At 38.7% G+C, this 20328-nt stretch overlaps 2 protein-coding genes across 4 annotated transcripts; both read left to right on the plus strand.

Annotated features, from left to right (window-relative positions):
- Positions 1–1433: 1433 nt before the first annotated feature.
- On the plus strand, positions 1434–9509 carry LOC106927900 (mitochondrial adenyl nucleotide antiporter SLC25A24-like). Its single transcript, XM_015003792.2, has 10 exons — positions 1434–2122; positions 2280–2406; positions 2494–2581; positions 2668–2779; positions 4571–4729; positions 4817–4969; positions 5071–5178; positions 5295–5462; positions 5572–5722; positions 7532–9509. The coding sequence occupies exons 1-10, from the start codon at positions 1889–1891 to the stop codon at positions 7711–7713; spliced, it is 1482 nt and encodes a 493-aa protein (XP_014859278.2). The 5' UTR covers positions 1434–1888; the 3' UTR covers positions 7714–9509.
- A 1199-nt stretch (positions 9510–10708) lies between these two features.
- prkab2 (protein kinase, AMP-activated, beta 2 non-catalytic subunit) lies at positions 10709–19299 on the plus strand. 3 transcript variants are annotated; one of them, XM_015003798.2, is made up of 8 exons: positions 10709–10856; positions 13132–13311; positions 13441–13598; positions 13768–13861; positions 15803–15917; positions 16037–16170; positions 16289–16357; positions 17278–19299. In XM_015003798.2, the coding sequence occupies exons 2-8, from the start codon at positions 13156–13158 to the stop codon at positions 17353–17355; spliced, it is 804 nt and encodes a 267-aa protein (XP_014859284.1). In that variant the 5' UTR covers positions 10709–10856; positions 13132–13155; the 3' UTR covers positions 17356–19299. The 3 variants fall into 3 exon arrangements, with proteins under 3 accessions (XP_014859284.1, XP_014859285.1, XP_087871136.1); XM_015003799.2 differs by having other exon boundaries at positions 10741–10913; XM_088015010.1 differs by lacking the exon at positions 10709–10856 and adding an exon at positions 11008–11297.
- Positions 19300–20328: the final 1029 nt, after the last annotated feature.

A 20328-nucleotide genomic window follows, 5' to 3' on the forward strand; every position in this document is an offset into this window, starting at 1 on the left:
CCAACTCTGTTAGGTAACAGAGTTGACATGTTTATGACATACTTTCACCAAAAAAAAAAGGAAAACTGTTGTCTAGAGCACCATATACATTGTTGGTTGACTTCTGCTGTGGTTTAGTATTACTGACCAATTTTATTTCTAAAAGAATGATGGTTTTCAATGAGTTTTAATGAAAAACGTTTGACCCTATGCGAACAACTCTGTGAAAAGTTGAGTATCTTTTGATTGTTTAAAATGTATTTTTAAGTAAAACATCTCCATTTAAAGTATTTGGGTAGTAGGACACTTGGTGTAATGGAATAAAAATATTTTAGTCTGCTAGAATTTATTGTTTTTTTCACTCACTGTCTATATTGTCCGTAACAGAGTTGACATAACATACCGCAAAATATACGTTTTTTCTGAGAAAAAATTATAAAATATGTAGCTAATGTTTGGCAATTACAGATTTTTTTAAAGTTTAATGCCTTTTCAATAGACTACCTAAGAAAATTTTTAAGAAATGAAAAGTTTTTTTTTGTCATTTCTTGAAGTGCCAAATGTATCTCCAATTATAGAATCACCCATATGTCATCACGACAGCTGCTTAAAACATACATCCAAGGCAGCAACAAAATCACTTTGCAGAATGAAATTGAACTTTGGTAAAGGCATTGATTCCTGAACAAAGTCGGACTCTGACATATCATTTCTTGTGAGATATCTCAAAATCAAATACATTTCAGGAGGCTTTGAAAAGAAAAGCAGGCCAACAGCTGGAGATGTGGAATGGTGACAGACTCCTACCAAAGGACACTGAATCCTGACAATTAAAAGGTGCTTCAACATAGCATTAGTTTAGATTTGTGCACACATGTGATCAATCATCATGTTTTTGATTAGAATCATCAAAAACGTGGTTGCAGTGGTTTGTCTCCAACCACTGCAACCACGTTTCTGATGATTCTCAGTCATCAAAAACATCAATGTCCTAAATCCTTAAGTAGAAGGTAACCGGACTGAAGACATTTCATGTTTGATCCAAAAAGAAATGAGACATGAAGAAGTCATATTCACATTTATGCAACCGGGTTATTGCAGCTTTTGTATCTTTCAGGAAAGAATAAAAAACATACAATAGACTTTTGTTAAAATAATAACAACAATAAAGAAGAAATTAAAGAAAATGTGTATGTTATGTTTAGATTGTATTGTTGCAATCATTATTGTAGACACATTAATTTTTAGTTTATTATTCTTTTCGACATTTTGAAACTTTATTTAATGTTGCTCCGCATTACTATGGAATGCAAACATTACTTTTAATCATGGTTTCTATGATTATGCCACTTCATTTTATTAGTTGTAGTATTGCTAGTCGTTTTATCTTCGTCCATTTCTCTTTACTTCTTCAATGATAAAATGTCGCCCTCTGCTGGCGTCCAGCAGGACTGGCATCATGAAACTGCAACGCTCAGTGTTTCTCTCTGTGCTGACACGTCCTTCCAGATAAGCAGATTACATTTCCTCAGAAAGGCTTGGTAACATATCGCACTAAAAAGCGGCGGTGAAAGATACAAGTTCACTTTAACGAGCGTGAAACAGATAGTGAACGCAGCTAATCCGGAAAGAGGTTTATTTGGTCCCTTTTCAACCATCCTTCCCGCTTTTTCGTAGCGAGCACCGAGAAGACACGCAGCAGCAGTAGCTCCGCCCTCGGTTGCTGCAGTTCCTTACAAGCGCTGGCTGCAGAGTACACCTTGGTTGGAGACGAACTGCAAAAACACTGTAACCAGCGAACCTTTTCTCTCTTTCTTTTTTTTTTTTCCGTCATCGCCATCGAGGAGTTCGCGTGTGGATTATAAGTGGGATTATTGAATGATTGTCAATATGGATTAATCATCAGATTATGGTTTGCCGGACGGACGGTGCGTCTGCACGCTGCTTCTATAATAGCTCGGCAATGTATCAAGCGCTACGGACGTCTTTACTGTCAAGTGCCCTATGCTGGGATGCCGACAGTGAGCGGTCCTACCAGGTTCTGTTTGATAAACTTGACACTAATAAAGATGGCAAGGTGGATGTGGCTGAGTTACGAGTGGGCCTCAAAGCTATGGGGATATTTCGCCACGGTGCTGCTCAGGTAACTGGAAGCAGGAGATCCAGTGCACTGTAACCCATATAAGTTTCAAGTCTTGGGCTGGATCTTTCGCAAGATTTCATTCTAGGATGACATTTTGTGAGAGTGTAATTTACGCTGGCCTGACTGATTCTAGATGTTTCCTCGTTTCTTCCTGTAGAAAATTGTGTCATCTGGAGACCAAAACAACGATGGATCTTTGGACTTCATTGAGTTTACCAAATACCTGAAGGACCATGAGATGAAGCTCTTGCTGACTTTCAAGAGTCTGGACAGAAACAACGATGGTAAGCGACGGAGAGTCACCGAAAGCTCACCATGCCACTTGCACGATGATATTTCATGTGATCTTTCCTTTCTTAAATGTGTGTCAGGACGCATTGATGCCACAGAGATCCAGCAGGCTCTTGCAGAGTTGGGCATACATGTCAGCAGGGAGGATGCCCTGAAGATTTTACAAAGGTTTGACCTTCTCTTCTATGCACTGCAACCTAGGTTTTTAAAACATGTCAAGTGGACAAAATAAATAAAAGGTTGTGTTTTTTCAGCATGGACATCGATGGGACCATGACGGTTGACTGGAACGAGTTCAGAGAGCACTTCCTGCTGTACCCTGCCTACAACCTGGAAGAGATCATCCGCTACTGGAAGCACTCCTCGGTGAGGCTGGAAACAGAAACACTTTGTGAGGCCCATTCTGCCCACACTCTGAGGCAACTGCAGTGGAATAAATCGCATGTCCTCCACTCCTCTTCAGTTAGATATTATGGATTTTTTTTTTTCAGTTCACAATTGAGAGCAGCTCTCCCTTTATTAGGCCACAGCACCGTGTTGTGTTCCTCTCTCAGATTGTTATTGTGCTTCTTTCTAAATTGGTAGTGGTCTAATGTTTGGACTGGTGGGTTACCCACACTTCACAGAACCTCTCTTGACAGAACCTGTCCGTGAATATTTCCCTGCATACCACACTGAAATGTGCAACAGCCGTGACTGCAGGACAGATAACCGCCTCTGCAACCCCCTTTTTCGTTTCGCAACAGATCTGCATTAAATAGCCACAAAACAATGTTGTTGGTTTTTTCTCTTTTTGTCTAAGGCACCTTTATGTTTTCAGGAAAACATTAGCTTTGTTTATCTAAAACAGCTTAAGCCTGTCAGCCAAAGGTTCAGATAGCTCAGTGGCCATAACTTTGTCTGCTCAAATCAAAGGACAACTCCCTCTTGTTGTTCCTCCCTCCTTTTTGTGAGCTGTTTCAAGTTTAAACTGCTAGAGCCGTGAGAGGTTCCTGGTGTATCGGCTTTCCGGTTAAAACTTTACGTTCAAGGTAATGCAAATGTTGTCAGACGAGACTTAAACATAGTTGCTACACAACTGTGAAAACAGAAAGGAGAAGTTGAGCTTGCAGATTTTTTTTTTTCACTAACCTCACAGACAGTGTTGCATGTCCCTCTCTTGTCAGAAAACGCTGTTAACTCAACAATTTACAGTGCAGGCTCGTTACAGAGGTAATTCATATTTATTTGTTGTCGGCTACAGAGCCGTCTGCTTAACAAAGTTAATCCATTTTTAATAAGATTTAGGTAGAGGTCATCTCAGAAGCCTTCATATTTCCTATTCCTGCAGGAATAGCCATCTGTGCTAAAGTGTCAATTATTTGACCTGGTATGTTAGTCTCAGGTGAAAGGAAATTGTTTAGCATGTCTAATGAGAATGTCTATCAGAAAGTGAAAGATACTGGAGTACTAGCAGCACTGTCTGCAGTGAGGCGAGTTTGAGGCTGACGTTCACAGCTGCCCACATGGACAAGCTGAGTTCTTTCTGAAACGTTTTATGGTCAGAGGAGGTAAAGTTTAACTTACATTGTCAGAGTGGGAACAAGGGTGTTTGAAGGAGTCAAGGTGAGTCTTTCAAAACTTAAGAACACAGTATCAACATGGCGGTGGTAGAATATTGCTGAGGACTTATTTTCCTTCCAGTTGTACTGTTGAGTTTTGTAATTGTATAGAATGACAAAGAACTTGGTGTACCCCTAAGTTTTACAACTTCACCTCAAATGAACAGCTACCTGACAAAAACCCAGACATAGTTGGATGTGCCAACAAAACTGGTAAGACTGGTTTTGGAACTGAAATGGAGAACTGGAGTAAATACACAAGAAATTCAAACTTTAGTACTCAATTCTTGTTTTTAAATGTCTTTAAGCCGTTTTTTTTTTTTTTTTCCCTGATCATGCCGCTGTGGACAAAGGAACTGTTGATTAAAGGACAAAACTCACATGACATTCATGCTGTTGAGTGTCTCAACTTCTGTCTTGCTCTGTATAAACTGCATAAGCACATGTGCATAAATGTACTTTAACAAGATTGTACTTAATGGCTGACATAAACCAAATCGGTCGGTGCGTAATACTGATCAATAATATTGGGGGAAAATGCTTGTATAACTTCTAGGTGCTTGACATCGGTGACAGTCTGTCCATCCCGGATGAGTTTACAGAGGAAGAGAAGCGGTCAGACGAGTGGTGGAAGCAGCTGGTTGCGGGTGCAGTGGCAGGTGCCGTTTCTCGCACGGGCACAGCCCCTCTGGACAGACTCAAGGTCTTCATGCAGGTCAGCGATGCTAGGTAGAGAGACTGATAGAACAATAGGTGTGCTACTGCAAAACTAGTTAGCTAAATGTGTGTATTTACGCTACAGGTTCACTCGTCCGCAGCCAACAAGATAAGCCTGATTGGAGGCTTCAGACAGATGATTGTAGAAGGAGGTCTGACGTCACTGTGGAGAGGAAACGGGATCAACGTTTTAAAGATCGCGCCTGAGACTGCATTCAAATTCATGGCATACGAACAAGTTCAGACCCACATCTTAAAACATATTTGTGACTGTATTTATGGGTAAATATGACATTTTGTGGTTACGTCGGCTTTTGTGTTTTTATTTTTCTGTTGCAGTATAAAAAGTTGTTAACTTCAGAGGGAACAAAGATAGAGACTCATAAGAGGTTCATGGCGGGGTCCATGGCAGGGGCCACAGCACAAACAGCCATCTACCCAATGGAGGTACAAGCCACTGCTTTGTCATGCCGCCTTTCGAGATCTTTCACTCTTTAGTTGTTTTATTCTAAAAGAAGAACATGTATCTGTAAATTTTTCCGCTTCTTCTGCTTTTCTTTAAGGTTTTAAAGACCCGGTTGACCTTGAGGAAAACTGGCCAGTACGCAGGAATGTTTGACTGTGCCAAGAAGATCCTGAGGAAAGAGGGTGTCATCGCTTTTTATAAGGGCTACATTCCAAACTTAATTGGCATTATTCCCTACGCTGGGATAGACCTCGCTGTTTATGAGGTGTGCGCAGTCTCGCATGTCTAGATGGATAACAGTCTGAGAAAAACAAAGATCGGTTGTTTCATTTTGTGCTGCAAGTTAAGCGTTTTTTTGTTCTCCCATGCCTCAGACTCTGAAGAACACTTGGTTGTCGCACCACACCAAAGACTCGGCCAACCCTGGAGTTCTGGTGCTGCTGGGCTGCGGGACTATCTCCTGCACATGTGGCCAGCTAGCCAGCTATCCCCTGGCACTGATACGCACACGGATGCAGGCGCAAGGTAACACCAATCTGCCCGTGTGATAGGGGTAAAGATGAAAAATGGAAACATGACTTGTAGATTGTTGTTACTTGTAGACTCTTGTTGCATTACTTCTCAGCACTTTTATTCAAAATCTGAACAAAGTTAGACTGGATATACTATATGCCATTGGCACAATTATTGGTGCCTGTAGCTACTTCTTTTTTTAAGTGACTGAAGCATTTTTTTTTTAATTCATGCTTTTTTTTAAGTTATAAATAATCTGACTTCCTTTAACCATGGGGTGAGAGGCCCATTTGTCATTGCCACTGGCCACTCAGCTGGATAATGACCCATATTTATCTTGCCACCACACAGAGTGAGCAGGATGGCATGAGAGGTAAAAAAAACAAAACAAAAAAAAAAACACCTAATGCTCATTTATCTGCAGCAAAAAGTGACCTGATTGGACTTTCAAGTGTCCTTAAGATGCTATTCACAAGCCAATTGATTGTTTGGGATGAATGACCTTTGGCCATCTTAGGAGTTTGTGCTAAAACCTTGAAGGTTGAAAACCTTCGCACTTGTGAAATCGTAGAGGAGAAAAGTTACAAGCTCCTTCTCAAATCCGTACATCAGCGGTGCTGGTAATTATTCCACGTGTTTTCGTGTGAGATTATAATGCTGCCGTAGTGGGCGGATTCATTTTAAAGCTTTTTAAACATTTTTGCTGTGGGTGCCATTAAATGTGACCATCACTGTAATATTTGCCTGAGCAAGCAAGTTGATTACATTGGGTCAAACCTTTTTAAAGATACCCAAATATTTTATGCAAACTTCAAACAAAAGAGCTGCACTAGAGACGTGCGGCCAGTCTCTGTTGTGGACATTGATATGTTAAATTGAACGATTACATTATCCATTGTTTTCTGGCAATTTATTTGTGTTTTTATTTTATGTGAAAATACATCAACTATGTTTCTTCATTTCTATTATCCTTAAGTATGATTTACCTATTTGTGTCAGCAGTGCTATTTGTAGTTGTTTAGTTTTATTTTTATTCTTAATGTAGGATAGTAAAAATAAAAATGGACAGAAAGATTGTTTTAAACCTGAAAACTATCAGTTTAATTTGATACACAATGATCCTCTAGCTAGCTTAATGGCACAAACAAATTATTTAACATTACAAAGCTTACACAGACCATTGTCTTCATCGGAGTATGACTGGTTTTATCTTTACTTAAACAAAATCTTTTTGTAGCGTAAACTCACTATCTGAAAACATTCTTTTACTGTCTCTTTCTGTTTATTTTTTTTGTATGATTTCCTGTTAAGCCAGTTATCTCTTAAATATGACAGATTATCACTGGTGATTAAAACGAAATCTCCTGCTTTTAAGCAAACGACTAAATAAAAGATTAGAAGTACGGTACAAAGTTACTTGAAATAGGGTACAAAATGTTCAGTCAGAATTGATGCATCATGGGTAAGAAATATCCCATGGGAGATGGCAACCATCACGATTTCCTCTCTCCTTCTGTTTGTTTTTTTTTCTATTCTTGAAGGGAGATGCAGAAGTAGGGTCTGCCTATCTGTTTGAGAATCCCTTTAAAAAAATCCTTCCATGAAAAGATTTAATGAACCGTCTTATTGTAAACCACCTTTTACATTGTCGTAAACTCTAAAACAACTGACAGCGTCACACAACGGCTCGGCTCATTGTAAACTGTTATAAACTTGCTTAGCGGACCCACCAGTGTGGTAAAACCTCCCAGTGTCTAACTCTCGGATAGATGGCAGACAGCAGTGCTGCTCTCATGTGTGCTTCATTTCCTTTCTTTGCAGCGTCCCTGGATGTGTCAGACCAGCCCTCCATGAGTTCTCTGCTGAGGACTATTGTAGCCAAAGATGGTTTCTTTGGCCTCTACCGGGGCATCCTGCCAAATTTCATGAAAGTCATTCCAGCTGTCAGCATTAGCTATGTGGTTTACGAGTACATGAAGACTGGCTTGGGGCTCTCAAAATGATAACTGCGAGCAGCAGGGGAAGAGCACTCAAAGCATTTGTTAGACTTGAAGACAAACAAATCTCCCTAACATACAGCGCATGACTTTATCAGCTCACTGGATGGAAAGCTGTTTGTATGTTTCAAGAATTGCCTGCCAGTAGTGTTTTAATCAATTGTGGTGCGCATGCTTTATTTTTAGTCTTAAGGTTGCACATTTCACACTCCCTTAACACACAGTCCACAAACAATGCTTGACAAAGAAAATTTCTGTAGATTAGAAAACACACCTAGTAAATGGTCTTATTTATGAGACTTTTATTTTAGGTTGTGATGAAACAAAAAAAATGAGACACAATGTGATTATCTTTTTTAAAAAAAAATATTTCTACATATATATATCCGAGATGAAAATATTTTCTCCAGGAAAAGTTGGATTGCATCCTAAGCTACGCTTAGACTCAGAATCAGAAAAGTAACACTAAGTTTGTTTAAATGGGCACATGTCCACACACTGGAGATCTAATTTCTCACTTTTACGTTTAAAAACACACCTCACCTACTAAGGGCATCAGCTTCAGACAAGCGGGGCTCCAACCAGCAGCTGTCAGCTAAACAGAACTAGGCCTCAAAAATCCATACCTATAAACACTGGAACTGTGTGTGCGTAATGACACACTTCTCGTGCAATGTGAAATCCTGTGTATTTCATAGTTATTTACATGTGCCTTACAGCCTCTTGATGCAAACCTCGGAGATGAGTTGTTTATTTTTTAATTTTAGCTATAACTGTATTTATGTACTGTATCTCTAAATGTTTTCAGGTATGCTTATTTATTGGACTGAGTGACAAAAACTGTTAATAGACTGAAATACCTGTAAAGATCAAACTGTGTCTCGTGTCTCTTATTTTCAATCAGAAAAACTGCAAGCATGCACAGCAGGGAGAGCTTTTTGTTATCTTAATGAGATAAAATATGAGTAGTGATTATTTATTTATTTATTTTTTAAAGCAAACATGGCAGTATTGTCTCTATGGTTTCAGGGTTTAGAGTACATCAACAGTTAGCTGCAGTTTCAGGCTCAATCAAGAAGATTTTCCATATAAATGTAAGGTTTGCTTTTATTAGAATACTGTACTGTAATGTTGGCAGACCAAAACAAGAGAACATTTGAATTTCTGTTAGCTACCTTAAAGTGAAAAAAGACACGCTTTAAACTGTTGACAGAGAATGCTAAACTGAGAGTAAGAAATGAATAATAGGTCAGTTTGGAAGATTTTGTGGACAGCTCTGGCTGCTCTCTCTGAGATGCGATTACTGTGCAACATTTTATGATTAATTAACAGTTTACAGTGCTTTCTGTCACATTTTATTTGTTTTAATTTTATTGTTTCTTCCCTATCCCCCACTACATTTCCATGCATTAGCTATTTTTTGTTACATTCATTTAACTTAATGGAAATATAGCTTACAAGGTTGAAAAACAAAATGTGATGTTTTTTTTTTCTTTGTTTTTTTCCCCCCAGTCTGACAGCGTTTCAAAGGGCTGCTGTTTTCACTTCTCAGACTTTTTAATTGACTGGTTTTTTTGGTGGACTGAGTTGGACTTACCAAAATGTGAACAGGATTGCATATTTATTTTTTGTGGAATGTCAAAGTTGATGAAGACCAGGAGACTCTGGTTTTTATCTAAAATATTGTAAACAATTGGAAGAAAAATTTTGAACTTTGTAACAGAACAATATCAGTTGCATAAAAGCTTTATATTGCATGGAGACATGTAATTAAGAGTAAAATAAATGTGGTGGAGTTGAAAGAGTGTTTGTCTCTGATGTGTTGTCCTCAGAGCGTTGGTTCTAGAGCTGGATGGAGTAGAAATCATGGAGCATTTACACCCAAAAGTGGAATGTTGGCACATTTTCTGAATTATCAGACCTTCTAAGTAACAAGAAGTGAGTCGGTGAAGAGACATAAGTATGAGCTCACCAGTAAGCCACAATTACATTTTTACTGAAAATAATGCACAATTTATCTTATGTCCTGTTTTAACAAAACACACTTTATTTTGTCAGTTTGAAATAGAATTTAAAATTTGAGATATTAGTTTATGATAACACTCATGTTTCAATAATATCAGTGAGTCGAATAGGCAGAATTTTCTCCTGTTGACTGCAGAAAAAACAGAAGTCACCGTTTATGGCCTTAAAATTCCAAGGCTAAAAATCAGTTCTGTAGAGAATAGATCCTTGAAGAGCTTCTCATGTTCTTTGTTCATGCAGATTTATAGTTACTAAATTACACAAAGGCATCTATAAAAGACATTTGTTCGCTGCAGGTTACATGAAGAGAAATATTCACTGTCTGTGTATTATTCAAGTGCTAGAAAGTTATTTTTCTTAACACTAGTGAGAATCATATCCAGGTATCATGGTTTGCATGATACCTGGATATCATGCAGGTATCATCTGCATTTCTGTCAAATGCAGATAATGTAAAGGTTTAAAATAATGTACCTGGAAGCTGCACAAGTGATTTCCTGTGTTCAAACTACCATAGCATTCCTCCTTAGTGAGTTTCTCCTTCCCGAAAAAAAAAATGTTGGCATAATTTTATCCATAAAAGCCATAATACTGGAACTAAAACTAACTACAAGGGCTACATCAGCCACTTTTTTGCTTGTCCTCCATTTTTTCACTTTCCTTAAATCAAAGCACGCAGACTTGGCTATAAGGACTGGACAAAAATATGTGTGAATTTTTTTTTGTATGCAGCTGCTTCAAAAACTGCAAAAAAAAAAACAAACAAAAAAAAAACAACAATGCAGATCATTGGGTTATTTTAGAAAAATTGCAGGGGGTCAGAATTGCTTAATATTATTATTAATATTTATTTTAATTTTATGACAAATGATCAATTCTGCTCCAATTAGATCTCATAATAAATATCAGATGTTGTGTACTCCCGCATTAAAATGCATTTCCGTTGATAACGCTACATGCTTTCTCGCTCCTGATTGGTTAACCGTCAGGCTCCTTTTTGTCCTAAGCGCTAGCCGTAGTTGGGGCACCACTTTGCTTCGCTGCAGTTGTGGATGGAGGGTTAACCAGAGCAGAACAGGGGCACATATTCCTCCTGCAGTACCGAGGAGCAGCGGCTGGTGTCGGTGAGTGTCTGACTTCTGCTGCGGCTACCCGGCGGACTGCTGGTTCTCGTAGTTGCTGTGAGTTTTCTTCTGTCCTCGCTGATAAAACAAGTTGCCTGTGTGTTGTCGCTGACGGTTAGCTAGCTGACTTTGACTACAGCTAAAAATATTCTGTCGGAGTGAGCTGAGGAGGCGGGAGGGCACAGCTGACCATCCAGCAGGGAGACTCCACGGGCTGCCAAGATGGGAGTCTTCCTTTCAACTTTTTGATCCGGTTCAGAGAATTGAATCTGTTGATCTTGCATCCGGTGGGGTTTGAGTGGCGGTGCTGTGTGGGAGATCGTGTGTGTTTAAGATAAACGGTTGATTTGTTGTGGGATCTGCTCAGACGAGTCCAAGTTCACAGACACAGCAAACGGGCTGTGAGCCACGGCAACCGGCCTTTATCTGTCTGGACTCTCTGTAAGCCCTTTAACCTTTCTGCAAAGCCCTTAAGCCTTTATTCTGACAACTGTTGATCGGCAAAAGATGCGCGCGTGTGTGTGTTTCCTTTATTTCCGCCCGTAAAGCGTAGCTGTAAGTGTACTGATGCGACCTGCGCGCTGAGGGAAGCTGTCTCTGCTTGTCAGGTATTACTGTCATCGCATTCTTTTGAGAATACCAGCAGGGCTGTGAACTGACAGTGTGCGGGTCTGAGATCATGTTTGGTATCTATCGATCTATCGATCTGTCAGTGTTATGTTTCAAGCTTTTACAATGGGCTGATTGGCTACTGACAAAGATAAGAGAGAACGTGACACCCTAGTAGTTTGAGATAGCTTCTTAGCAAGTTTACAAAACTTACTTATTCACAGCTTCCTGTTTCCGCTTGTGACCATTACAAACGTGAATGATCTTGTTTGGATTTATTGAGTCAAACACCAAAGCAGCACACGACTACAAAAGTAGTGGAAAAATACAATCTGAAAAGTGTAAAAGTACACAAAGTGTTAATAATTTGTTGAATGACCTTTCACTGTAATTAAAGCTGCAAGACTTTAATAGTCTCTACTAGATTTGCACATTAGCAGACTGACATTTTGCCCATTCTTCTTAGAATCAAGCTTAGATTTATTTAAATTGACTTGATAGTGCAACTTTGTTGTTTTATGTTTCAAAATTACTGAATATGAGATATCTATGTATGTGTATATTTGTGTTAATGCTGTCATACTGTGAAACTGTTTGGTTTGTTTTTTTTTCTCAAGGTGATCATTCCTTTATCTCTTATGGTCCCTTGGCCCTTCATAATCTCTGATTGTTGACTTTTCCACTACACAGAGAATGACCACTATTTTGCGCCGTGACAGCAAAATCATAGATCTGTCTCCACAGGATGAGACTGCATAAGTAATGGCTTGATCATTCCCACAAAAGCTTTGTGAGGCGAGTGCAAAGTCTGAAATGTTTTCATAGTCAAAATTAAACCCTGCGGCACATTAGCTCACAGAATAAAACCTAGAGAGGCAGAAGTGGATGACTAATGTGGTGTTAGAGCTTTTGTGCTTCTTGCGAAATAGTTGAAGGGAGTAATTAACGGCACTCACCTGCTTTTTATTTTAGTTGCAACAAGTCCCGATTGCTTCCTTTTTTCCTTGTAATCTTGCATTTTTGTAATAATTTAAAGAAATGTATCCTATTGTTTTCTTTGTAGACCATATGAAATGAAGTCATAAGAAATGGATGTATTTATACCACAAGGCCTTAACTTGGTACCATAAGATCATTTAAATGTTTTATCTCATTCATCTCAGAATAGTAATATTCCAGCCTGATTAGGAATGGAACTAATGATTATTTTAGAAATAGATTTTTCTGGTGGTTAATTGGATAAAGAAAATAGTCACATTCTACAGATTTTTTATTTAACCACTTAAACATTTTTGATACGATATTACAAACACATTCAAATATGAGAATAAATAAATAATCCAGTTCTTCTTTTGTAACTAAAAAAATAAACATTTTATTGCCTAAAATGCAGTAAAACTGGCTGAATATAAAGATTTGAAATTCAAAATGACTTGCTGCTCTGAATGTTTTTTTTGTTTGTTTTTTTGCAGCAAATGGAGCGTTTTTGAGTCCAGTTAGCGATTAATCGATTACTAACTTAGCCGACTATTTCACTTATCGATTTATCACGATTAATCTGATTCATCGTTTCAACCTTAGATATAATTTTCCAGCTGCTCCATTTAGTTTCTTAAAGTAATGCTGCGGCGAATTCCTACTAAAATAAATAGTCTTGCTTCTCCAGTGGCACGCTGAGTAGTGAGGCACCATGGGTAACACAAGTGACCGAGTGTCTGGAGATCGCCATGGGAAAGCCCATCGCACCGACAGCGGCGGCAGCCACAAGGACCAGGAGTCCGGCAGCAAGATGGTGGACAGCACAGACGACCCCAACGTCTTCAACACACATGGACCTGAGTCAAAGGTACACACCCAATGATGTGTTCAGAATTTTTTTTTTGTTTTTGTTGTTTTTTTTTTATACATGATTTACATTTCAGATTTCAAACTATCTCTTTACAACAACACAGCATCCAGATGTGTTTGTTTTTAGTCTTCAGGAGACAAAGAATTCACTCCCGATCTGGACGACCTGGTTAAAACCGGTCCTCAGGCTCGACCCACTGTTATTCGCTGGGCTGGCGGGGGTAAAGAAGTCTATATAGCTGGTTCCTTCAATAACTGGAGCAACAAGATACCCCTAAATAAGAGGTGAAGAGGATTAATTAGCTCTCTGTTGTCTCACTTTGTTTTATTGGAATCAACCTTGGGGTGACATTTGGCATCAGTTGCCGTACGTAGATTTTATTCACCCAAGGGAGAAACTCTGGCGTAGCACTGATGTTCCTATTTTTTCCCCTTTTCTTTTCTGTCTTTAAAGCCACAATGACTTTGTAGCCATTCTGGACCTGCCTGAAGGAGAGCACCAGTACAAGTTTTTTGTAGATGGACAGTGGCTCCATGATCCCTCTGAGGTACAGCAGCTTTGCTGTTTGTGCTCATGTGCTGTCAACAAACTTGCACATTTACTCTGCAGGTTTTCATCAGTTTTTCATCAGACCTAGTCGCTCACTTTGCATTTTAAAACTGATCAGAAATATGAGCCTGGGGGGAAGGAGAGAAAGCTTCAAACGTTCAAAGAAATAGTTTTTTTTTTTTTACCTGCCATGAACTTAAATGAAACAATTTCAGATTAAAGGCGATTGCAGCGACTTGGAAGGAAGTGAATTAACGCTATCTTATTTTATTTTATTTATTTTATTTTATGAGGTGATCAGATGGCTGCTCTTTTGGATGTTTTTGTAATCTTCCTTTTACTCATTTGCGTCCACAAGATAACAACACAGAAGCCCAGCTCATGACTCCAGCACATTTTCAGGAGGCCATAAGCCAAAGAAATGCTATTTTATGGCATCAGCGCCCGGTTATGTGTTGTTCTGGTGGGTCAGGAGGGAATCACAAAGCAACAGAAAACCTGCTGGGCCTTCACAAAGCCATGGTGTTTAAATCATTAGCGCAGACTAAACGTTGCTTATTTAGGCTCATGTTTGGCGGCCCACTAAACTCTGTTCTAATGAGCTGAGAAAGACAAACACAGAGAGGTGTCCAGGTTTGCTGCTTCTGTTTTCTCACCTCCACGTGTTTAATTGCCCAACACTGCCACCTGACCCAGCAGGACAAAGCCCTTTGTGTTGATAAACAGGAATGTGAAATTAAACCCCGAGCACAGTGTGCGCCACAGTTGTGTATCTAGTGTAGCGAGGAGAGGTGGATATTTGGCGGCACTCTTTGTGATGCGTCCAGCTCACAATAATAGTGAAAGAATAATGACAGAAATGTATGTGAGCTTATTTTAGAAAGACTTTCAGGTTGATTAGTTCTTGCTTATTTTTTTTTTATTAGAAGATGGCATAATAAATCCCACAGCATCACAGGTCCTCCATCCTATCCAGTGGGGGCGAGGGCATTTTTGTTTTTATTTTTATTCATAAATTGATCCTTTGCTTCACACCACCACACACACTTGCGGTGTTTTTCTGCTAAACGGTTCATTCTCACTTCCTTCCCACAAAACTGTTAAAACCTTCGTTGTTTAAAGAAAATTATATATTTATGCTGGACAGATTTTATTTTCCGGTATCCGCTGAAAATGATCATTTGTGATGTAGATATCAAGATGAATTTAGGTCTTTATTCAGGTTTTTCTTTTTTCGTCACAGCTCCAGTTGTTTTAAACTTTTCAGTCATTACTCTATCTGCAGATTATATACAGATTTAGACGAGTGGCTTAATTTCTCATGGCCTATCCCCCAAATTATGAGAATCAACGCAGATCCTATTTGAATGGCATGTTCTCTCTTCTTTCCCATATTGAAGAGAGGCTAAGAGCGGTGGACCCTTTGTCTCGCCATATCAGGGAAACTGGAAGTCAACATTTACAAATTAGACGCTGTGTCTGACTTAGGAGAAAATGATAAATTAAAGTAATGCCTCAGTTATATCTGCTGTATTGGGATGTGTAGGTGTTTCCTTGAGTTTGGCACTGATCTGGTCTAAATAAATATTTTTTTATAGCTTAATTAAAAGATTTCCAAGGTTAGATTATGCTGTTGTAATAAAAAGTGTATTTAAGGTTCTGAGCGTTTCTCTTTCTGGGGTAGTGGATAACTGTGAAGTGTATTCATCATTCTGATTGTACTGTACTGATCCATTGGGCTCACAGGATGTAATCTAATTACTGACTGAGCCTCTGCAAACTGACCACAGCACATTTGTTTACCACATCAACTTGCTGCTTTGCATGCATTTCTGACTCTGGCTCTCTGGCGCTACTTGGTTCTGCTGTCTGAATCTGTTTAGCTTCACGTTGAATCGGCGTGGCTTAAAAACCTTCTTGTTTACGACCTGCGTTGCAGCCGGTGGTAACAAGCCAGCTCGGCACCATCAACAACCTGATCACTGTGAAGAAGTCGGACTTTGAGGTGTTTGACGCCCTGCAGGTCGACTCTCTGGAGTGCTCCGACACTTCAGGTGAGCCGGCTCTCAGTCACTTCCTCTTGCGCTGTTTCTAATTGTCTCAAGCACAGGTAATGAGCAGATGTAAGCATTCTTTATTTTTCTTTTGTAATGTTTGTGTTGCATCTTCACAGACTTGTCCAGCTCCCCTCCAGGACCTTACGGTCAGGAACAGTACATCTTTAGACCAGAAGAGCACTTCAAAGCGCCGCCCATCCTCCCTCCTCACCTGCTTCAAGTTATTCTCAACAAAGACACCAATGTGTCGGTCAGTCTCTTCAGCGTTCTCATTCTCGCCTCTCCACGCGTTGAATACTCGACCTGACCCCTTCCAGCTTCTTAACTGATGACTTTCTTTGTCATTATTCTTTCTCTGTCTCCTTCAGTGTGATCCTGCCCTGCTGCCTGAACCCAACCATGTCATGCTTAATCACCTTTACGCTCTCTCAATAAAGGTAGGTTTACTAGCAGCAAAGGTTGATTATTATGTGAAATATTACACTCAATGTTATTTTCTCTGAACATAACATTGTTCAGGGAAAACAGTGTTTTCAGAGAAACACGCTGTTCAGAGAAAGATATAACGCATCGTTTTATCCGAACACATTGTTCGGAGAAAACTTCAATTAAACCAGAACTGCTGTTTCTCTTTCTGTTGTGATTGTTTTAAATTAAACAGAGTGGCTCGCGAAAATATTCATGTGACACACCCAAAGCTTTCATGTATTTTATTGGGATTTTTATGTGACACACCAACCCAAAGCTTATTTTTGAAAATTTCTAAACATCAAAACTGAACATTTTCAAGTGATTATACAGTTTTATATTTTATTTATGTAGGCAGTGGCTGAAGTGGTTTATATTACTTTATGCACTGAGTAAAATCCAACATTTTCTCCAGTCAGTTCTAAACACTGAACGTGGAAAAATTAAATGTGGAAAAATTATTTTTGGATATATAATGTTTATTCAAGTAATTAGAATTTATTCAAATTAAATTTGTGTTATTTTATACTGCTATCATGTTCAAAATCAATAAAAAAAAAAATTGGTGTCAGAAAAAAATTTGCCAAAAATGTTTTTCCTTATTGAACCATATCGAACATTTTAGAAACCTTTTTTTTTCAATAATACACAAATTTTTCTTGGTTTATCACATAAAATCTCAATAAAATCTAACAAAGTTTTTTGTTACGCTGTGACATAAGGTGAAAAAGAAGGCTATGAATACTACTCCATTTATGATTGGTATTTTAAAATCAATTAGTGTCTTTGTGCCATTTTGTCTCAGGTGCTGCTGCGTAAAACTCTTCACTCGTTACTTGGCTTTAATCTGACACAGTTTTCCCTTAATGTGTTTTCTCCCTGTGTGCAGGACGGAGTAATGGTCCTCAGCGCTACTCACAGATACAAGAAGAAATACGTCACCTCTTTGCTTTACAAGCCCATCTAAGCTCATGTGCCTCAGAGTTCTTTCTCCAGCTGCTTTTGTTGACTCTTTTTTTTTTTTTTTTTCATTTTTCCGCATTTGGCCGAATCTTGCAGCAAAACACATTTACAAGCAATTTTTAGCACCAGTTACTCTGAGTGAGACTGCACTTCTGTCTATAATAGGGCTCTGTACAAAAGTAGAAGTGTGTTTGTGTTGGGTTTCAGGGAGAGATTACCGTACTGTGGCTTTAAATCCTAATGACTACGTGTGAGACTGGATCAGTCGCAACATGTTGTGATTGTTTATCCATCTTGGTTTGCAAGAAGAAGAAAAAAAGAAAAAAAAAATCTTGTAACTTTTGTGTGGCAGATGACCTGTGAGTGATCTGTGGTGGGATGTTAGTGATGAGCTTCAGCTTCAAACCGGTTACCTTTACATGCTTTATCTGACTGTGTTACAGTCACCTAAACTCCCCGATTCCTGCATGCAGAATGAGGGACTGATCCTCTCCACTGTTTTAACCTGAGTGCAATAATGTGCCATAAAAGCAGTTCAAAGAACTGGGGGCACGACTTTCTGCTTTGATCAACTTCGCGGTAGAGTCTACTGAAAACAGAGTCGATTTCAGTTTACCCAACAAAATGGTTTCTGTACACGGTGTTGTTAATGTATTCGTATTCCTTGAATTTTTCTTTCACTGCAGCGACAAACTTTTAACGAATTTTGGTGGGGATGTATGTGACGGGCCACACCGAATCTCAGGAGCTCCTCCCAAGTTACAAAGAGCCTGTTTCTCTTTTAACGCTCTCCTTTCATGCACTGTTGGTTCAGATGGATGGCCATTCCTTGGTATGTTTATGTAGCTTAAGAGTGTTAGGATTTTTATTCATCAGATAACAAGTTGAACAGAGCTCTGTGAGACGTTCGAAGCGTGGGATGTTGTCATGTAACTGAGCTCTGATTTAAATGTCTTTACAACTTTATCCCTTCACTAATTTCCTCCAACAGACCTTCATACCGAGATTAACCAAATAGGTCAGTTCTCAATGCAATTGAGAATAAAGTGTTTCATTCAGGTGTATCAAAGTAAAGGGGTCACGCTTCAAAATGTAGTAAGTAACCAAATTTGAATAGCATTTGTAATTTTCCTTTCAGAATTTTACAGTACTTTGTGTTGACCTTGGACAAAAAAAATCCCAATGGAGAAAAAGTTCAAGGGGTACAAATACATTTGAAAAAAATTTGAGTCGCTAAGCCGGGAAAACTCCGTGAACCAATGGAGAATATTGTTGAATAGTCTGTGTTCGGTTTCTGTCGTTGCCTTTGAGCAGATGAGATTGTGAGCACTTTACCATCCTGTGAGCAGGAGTGTTGATGTGATCGTGTAACTATGCAGCAGCACACAACTCTTGCTCTTTAGCTTCTCTGATGTAAATGTATGTTTGTGTTAGATTTACTAAATAGTTCTATTTACCAAACATGAATGTACCGTCTTTTTGTCGCATGTAGAGAAAACGTGTCAGCAGGCTGCTCTTTTTAATACCCACAGCTTGGGAGGACACGTTCAGAAAGCGATCACCACATGAGCTAAAGGGGGCTGTGATGAGGAGTAGCTGCCATAGATTTAAATGTACATTTTGTTCACTTGTGTGTTCATGAAAAATATTTAAGTGTTTTTATTTTTATTTGGTGTGCTGCTCTTTGGCCTGAATTAATTGTGTGCACATATAAAAAAAAAAAGGGACTCTAAAACCCTGTCAGGGTTCACATAGAGAGCTGGAAGCATCTTGTTAATGTTGAGCCTGCCTGCGACATTGCGTCCAAAGCATTTATGAGGCTCCGAGAACCGATGAGGCAGTTTCAAGAAGTGCCACGAACACAGAGTTTTAAAGCTAAAACCAAAACTTGAATATTTTTGCAGCCCTTTTGTGAATGTTGCAAATAAAGATTGGACACTGATGCTAATCCAGTTTCTGATGCTTTTTTTTATTTGTGTTTTTGTTATTTGTTTATGCATTTCTTACTTGTCAACCAAATTAAAGTTCTACTTTTTCTGCTGCTTTGAGGGGATGCTAGGCAGATAGTTTCGGCAGATCTTATTGCTTTAACAGGCTAGTAAATTTTGCATGTTGGCATATTATCCATTACGATGCATTTTAAATCAGTTTTTGATGGTCTTGGTATTATTGACTACAATTCTATTTTACAGATTTTTTTTGTTAGTATGGAAACGTATACATGACTTTATGCCACACGTCAAACTAATTTATCAGTTGATAATTGCGAATAATTGTTGTAGAAACTCCGATGCAACAGCAGATTTCCATGCAGGTGCCCGTACCAAAATGGCTACTGCGTCAACGCATCGTCGAAGCGACCGCTACGCATTTACATTTGTGCATTTTAAGCATTGTATTTATTTCAATGTTAGCGGATGTATGGCAACAAGAAATAATTATTCAAGCGGACAAGTTGTGGATATTTCAATTTTGTTGTCCTCAGCGTATCGCTATGTCGCAAATTAAAAAGACACAACTACGCATGCACAACGGTTGCTGTGGTTACCTGTACACATGAGTTTTCTCTTACATTCAAAATGGTAAGTTTTGACAAGTTTTGTCTATTGAAAACGATTAATATTTAGGTTATTTTTGTCAGAACATGTTTTGCAATACTTCCGGTGGAGTTCACATTTTTAAATGGGTCAAAATGTCCTAATTTGTTTTCTCACTATTTTTTTTTAAAAGAAAATACTTCCCTGCAAAAGCATTTCTGAAGGTGAAAGAAAACTCATAGCACAACAGTTGATCAGTCACTTCCTTTGTATCAACTTAACATAATTTAAAAAAGCATCTCGATATTAGGAGACATGTCCAGTATTTCTATGATGAACTTTTTGAAAAGAAATTGTACTAATGTAGTAATGTAGTGTCAAGTTACATTAAAATACAAGGAAGTTTGTAGTTGTGATGCAATAAAATGGGAAAATGTAAA

This window comes from Poecilia mexicana, unplaced genomic scaffold (assembly GCF_051168715.1).
Source record: "Poecilia mexicana isolate PSO_F unplaced genomic scaffold, ASM5116871v1 scaffold_17, whole genome shotgun sequence".
Lineage (NCBI taxonomy): Eukaryota > Metazoa > Chordata > Actinopteri > Cyprinodontiformes > Poeciliidae > Poecilia > Poecilia mexicana.

Excerpts from the sequence above, each read along its gene's own strand:
- LOC106927900 (XM_015003792.2), top strand. The coding sequence starts at position 1,889 with ATGGTTTGCCGGACGGACGGTGCGTCTGCACGCTGCTTCTATAATAGC. Across the intron at positions 2,123-2,279 it reads TTCGCCACGGTGCTGCTCAG|AAAATTGTGTCATCTGGAGA; the intron begins GTAACTGGAAGC and ends TTCTTCCTGTAG. Across the intron at positions 2,407-2,493 it reads TCTGGACAGAAACAACGATG|GACGCATTGATGCCACAGAG; the intron begins GTAAGCGACGGA and ends AATGTGTGTCAG.
- prkab2 (XM_015003798.2), top strand. The coding sequence starts at position 13,156 with ATGGGTAACACAAGTGACCGAGTGTCTGGAGATCGCCATGGGAAAGCC. Across the intron at positions 13,312-13,440 it reads CACATGGACCTGAGTCAAAG|TCTTCAGGAGACAAAGAATT; the intron begins GTACACACCCAA and ends GTTTGTTTTTAG. Across the intron at positions 13,862-15,802 it reads GGCTCCATGATCCCTCTGAG|CCGGTGGTAACAAGCCAGCT; the intron begins GTACAGCAGCTT and ends CCTGCGTTGCAG.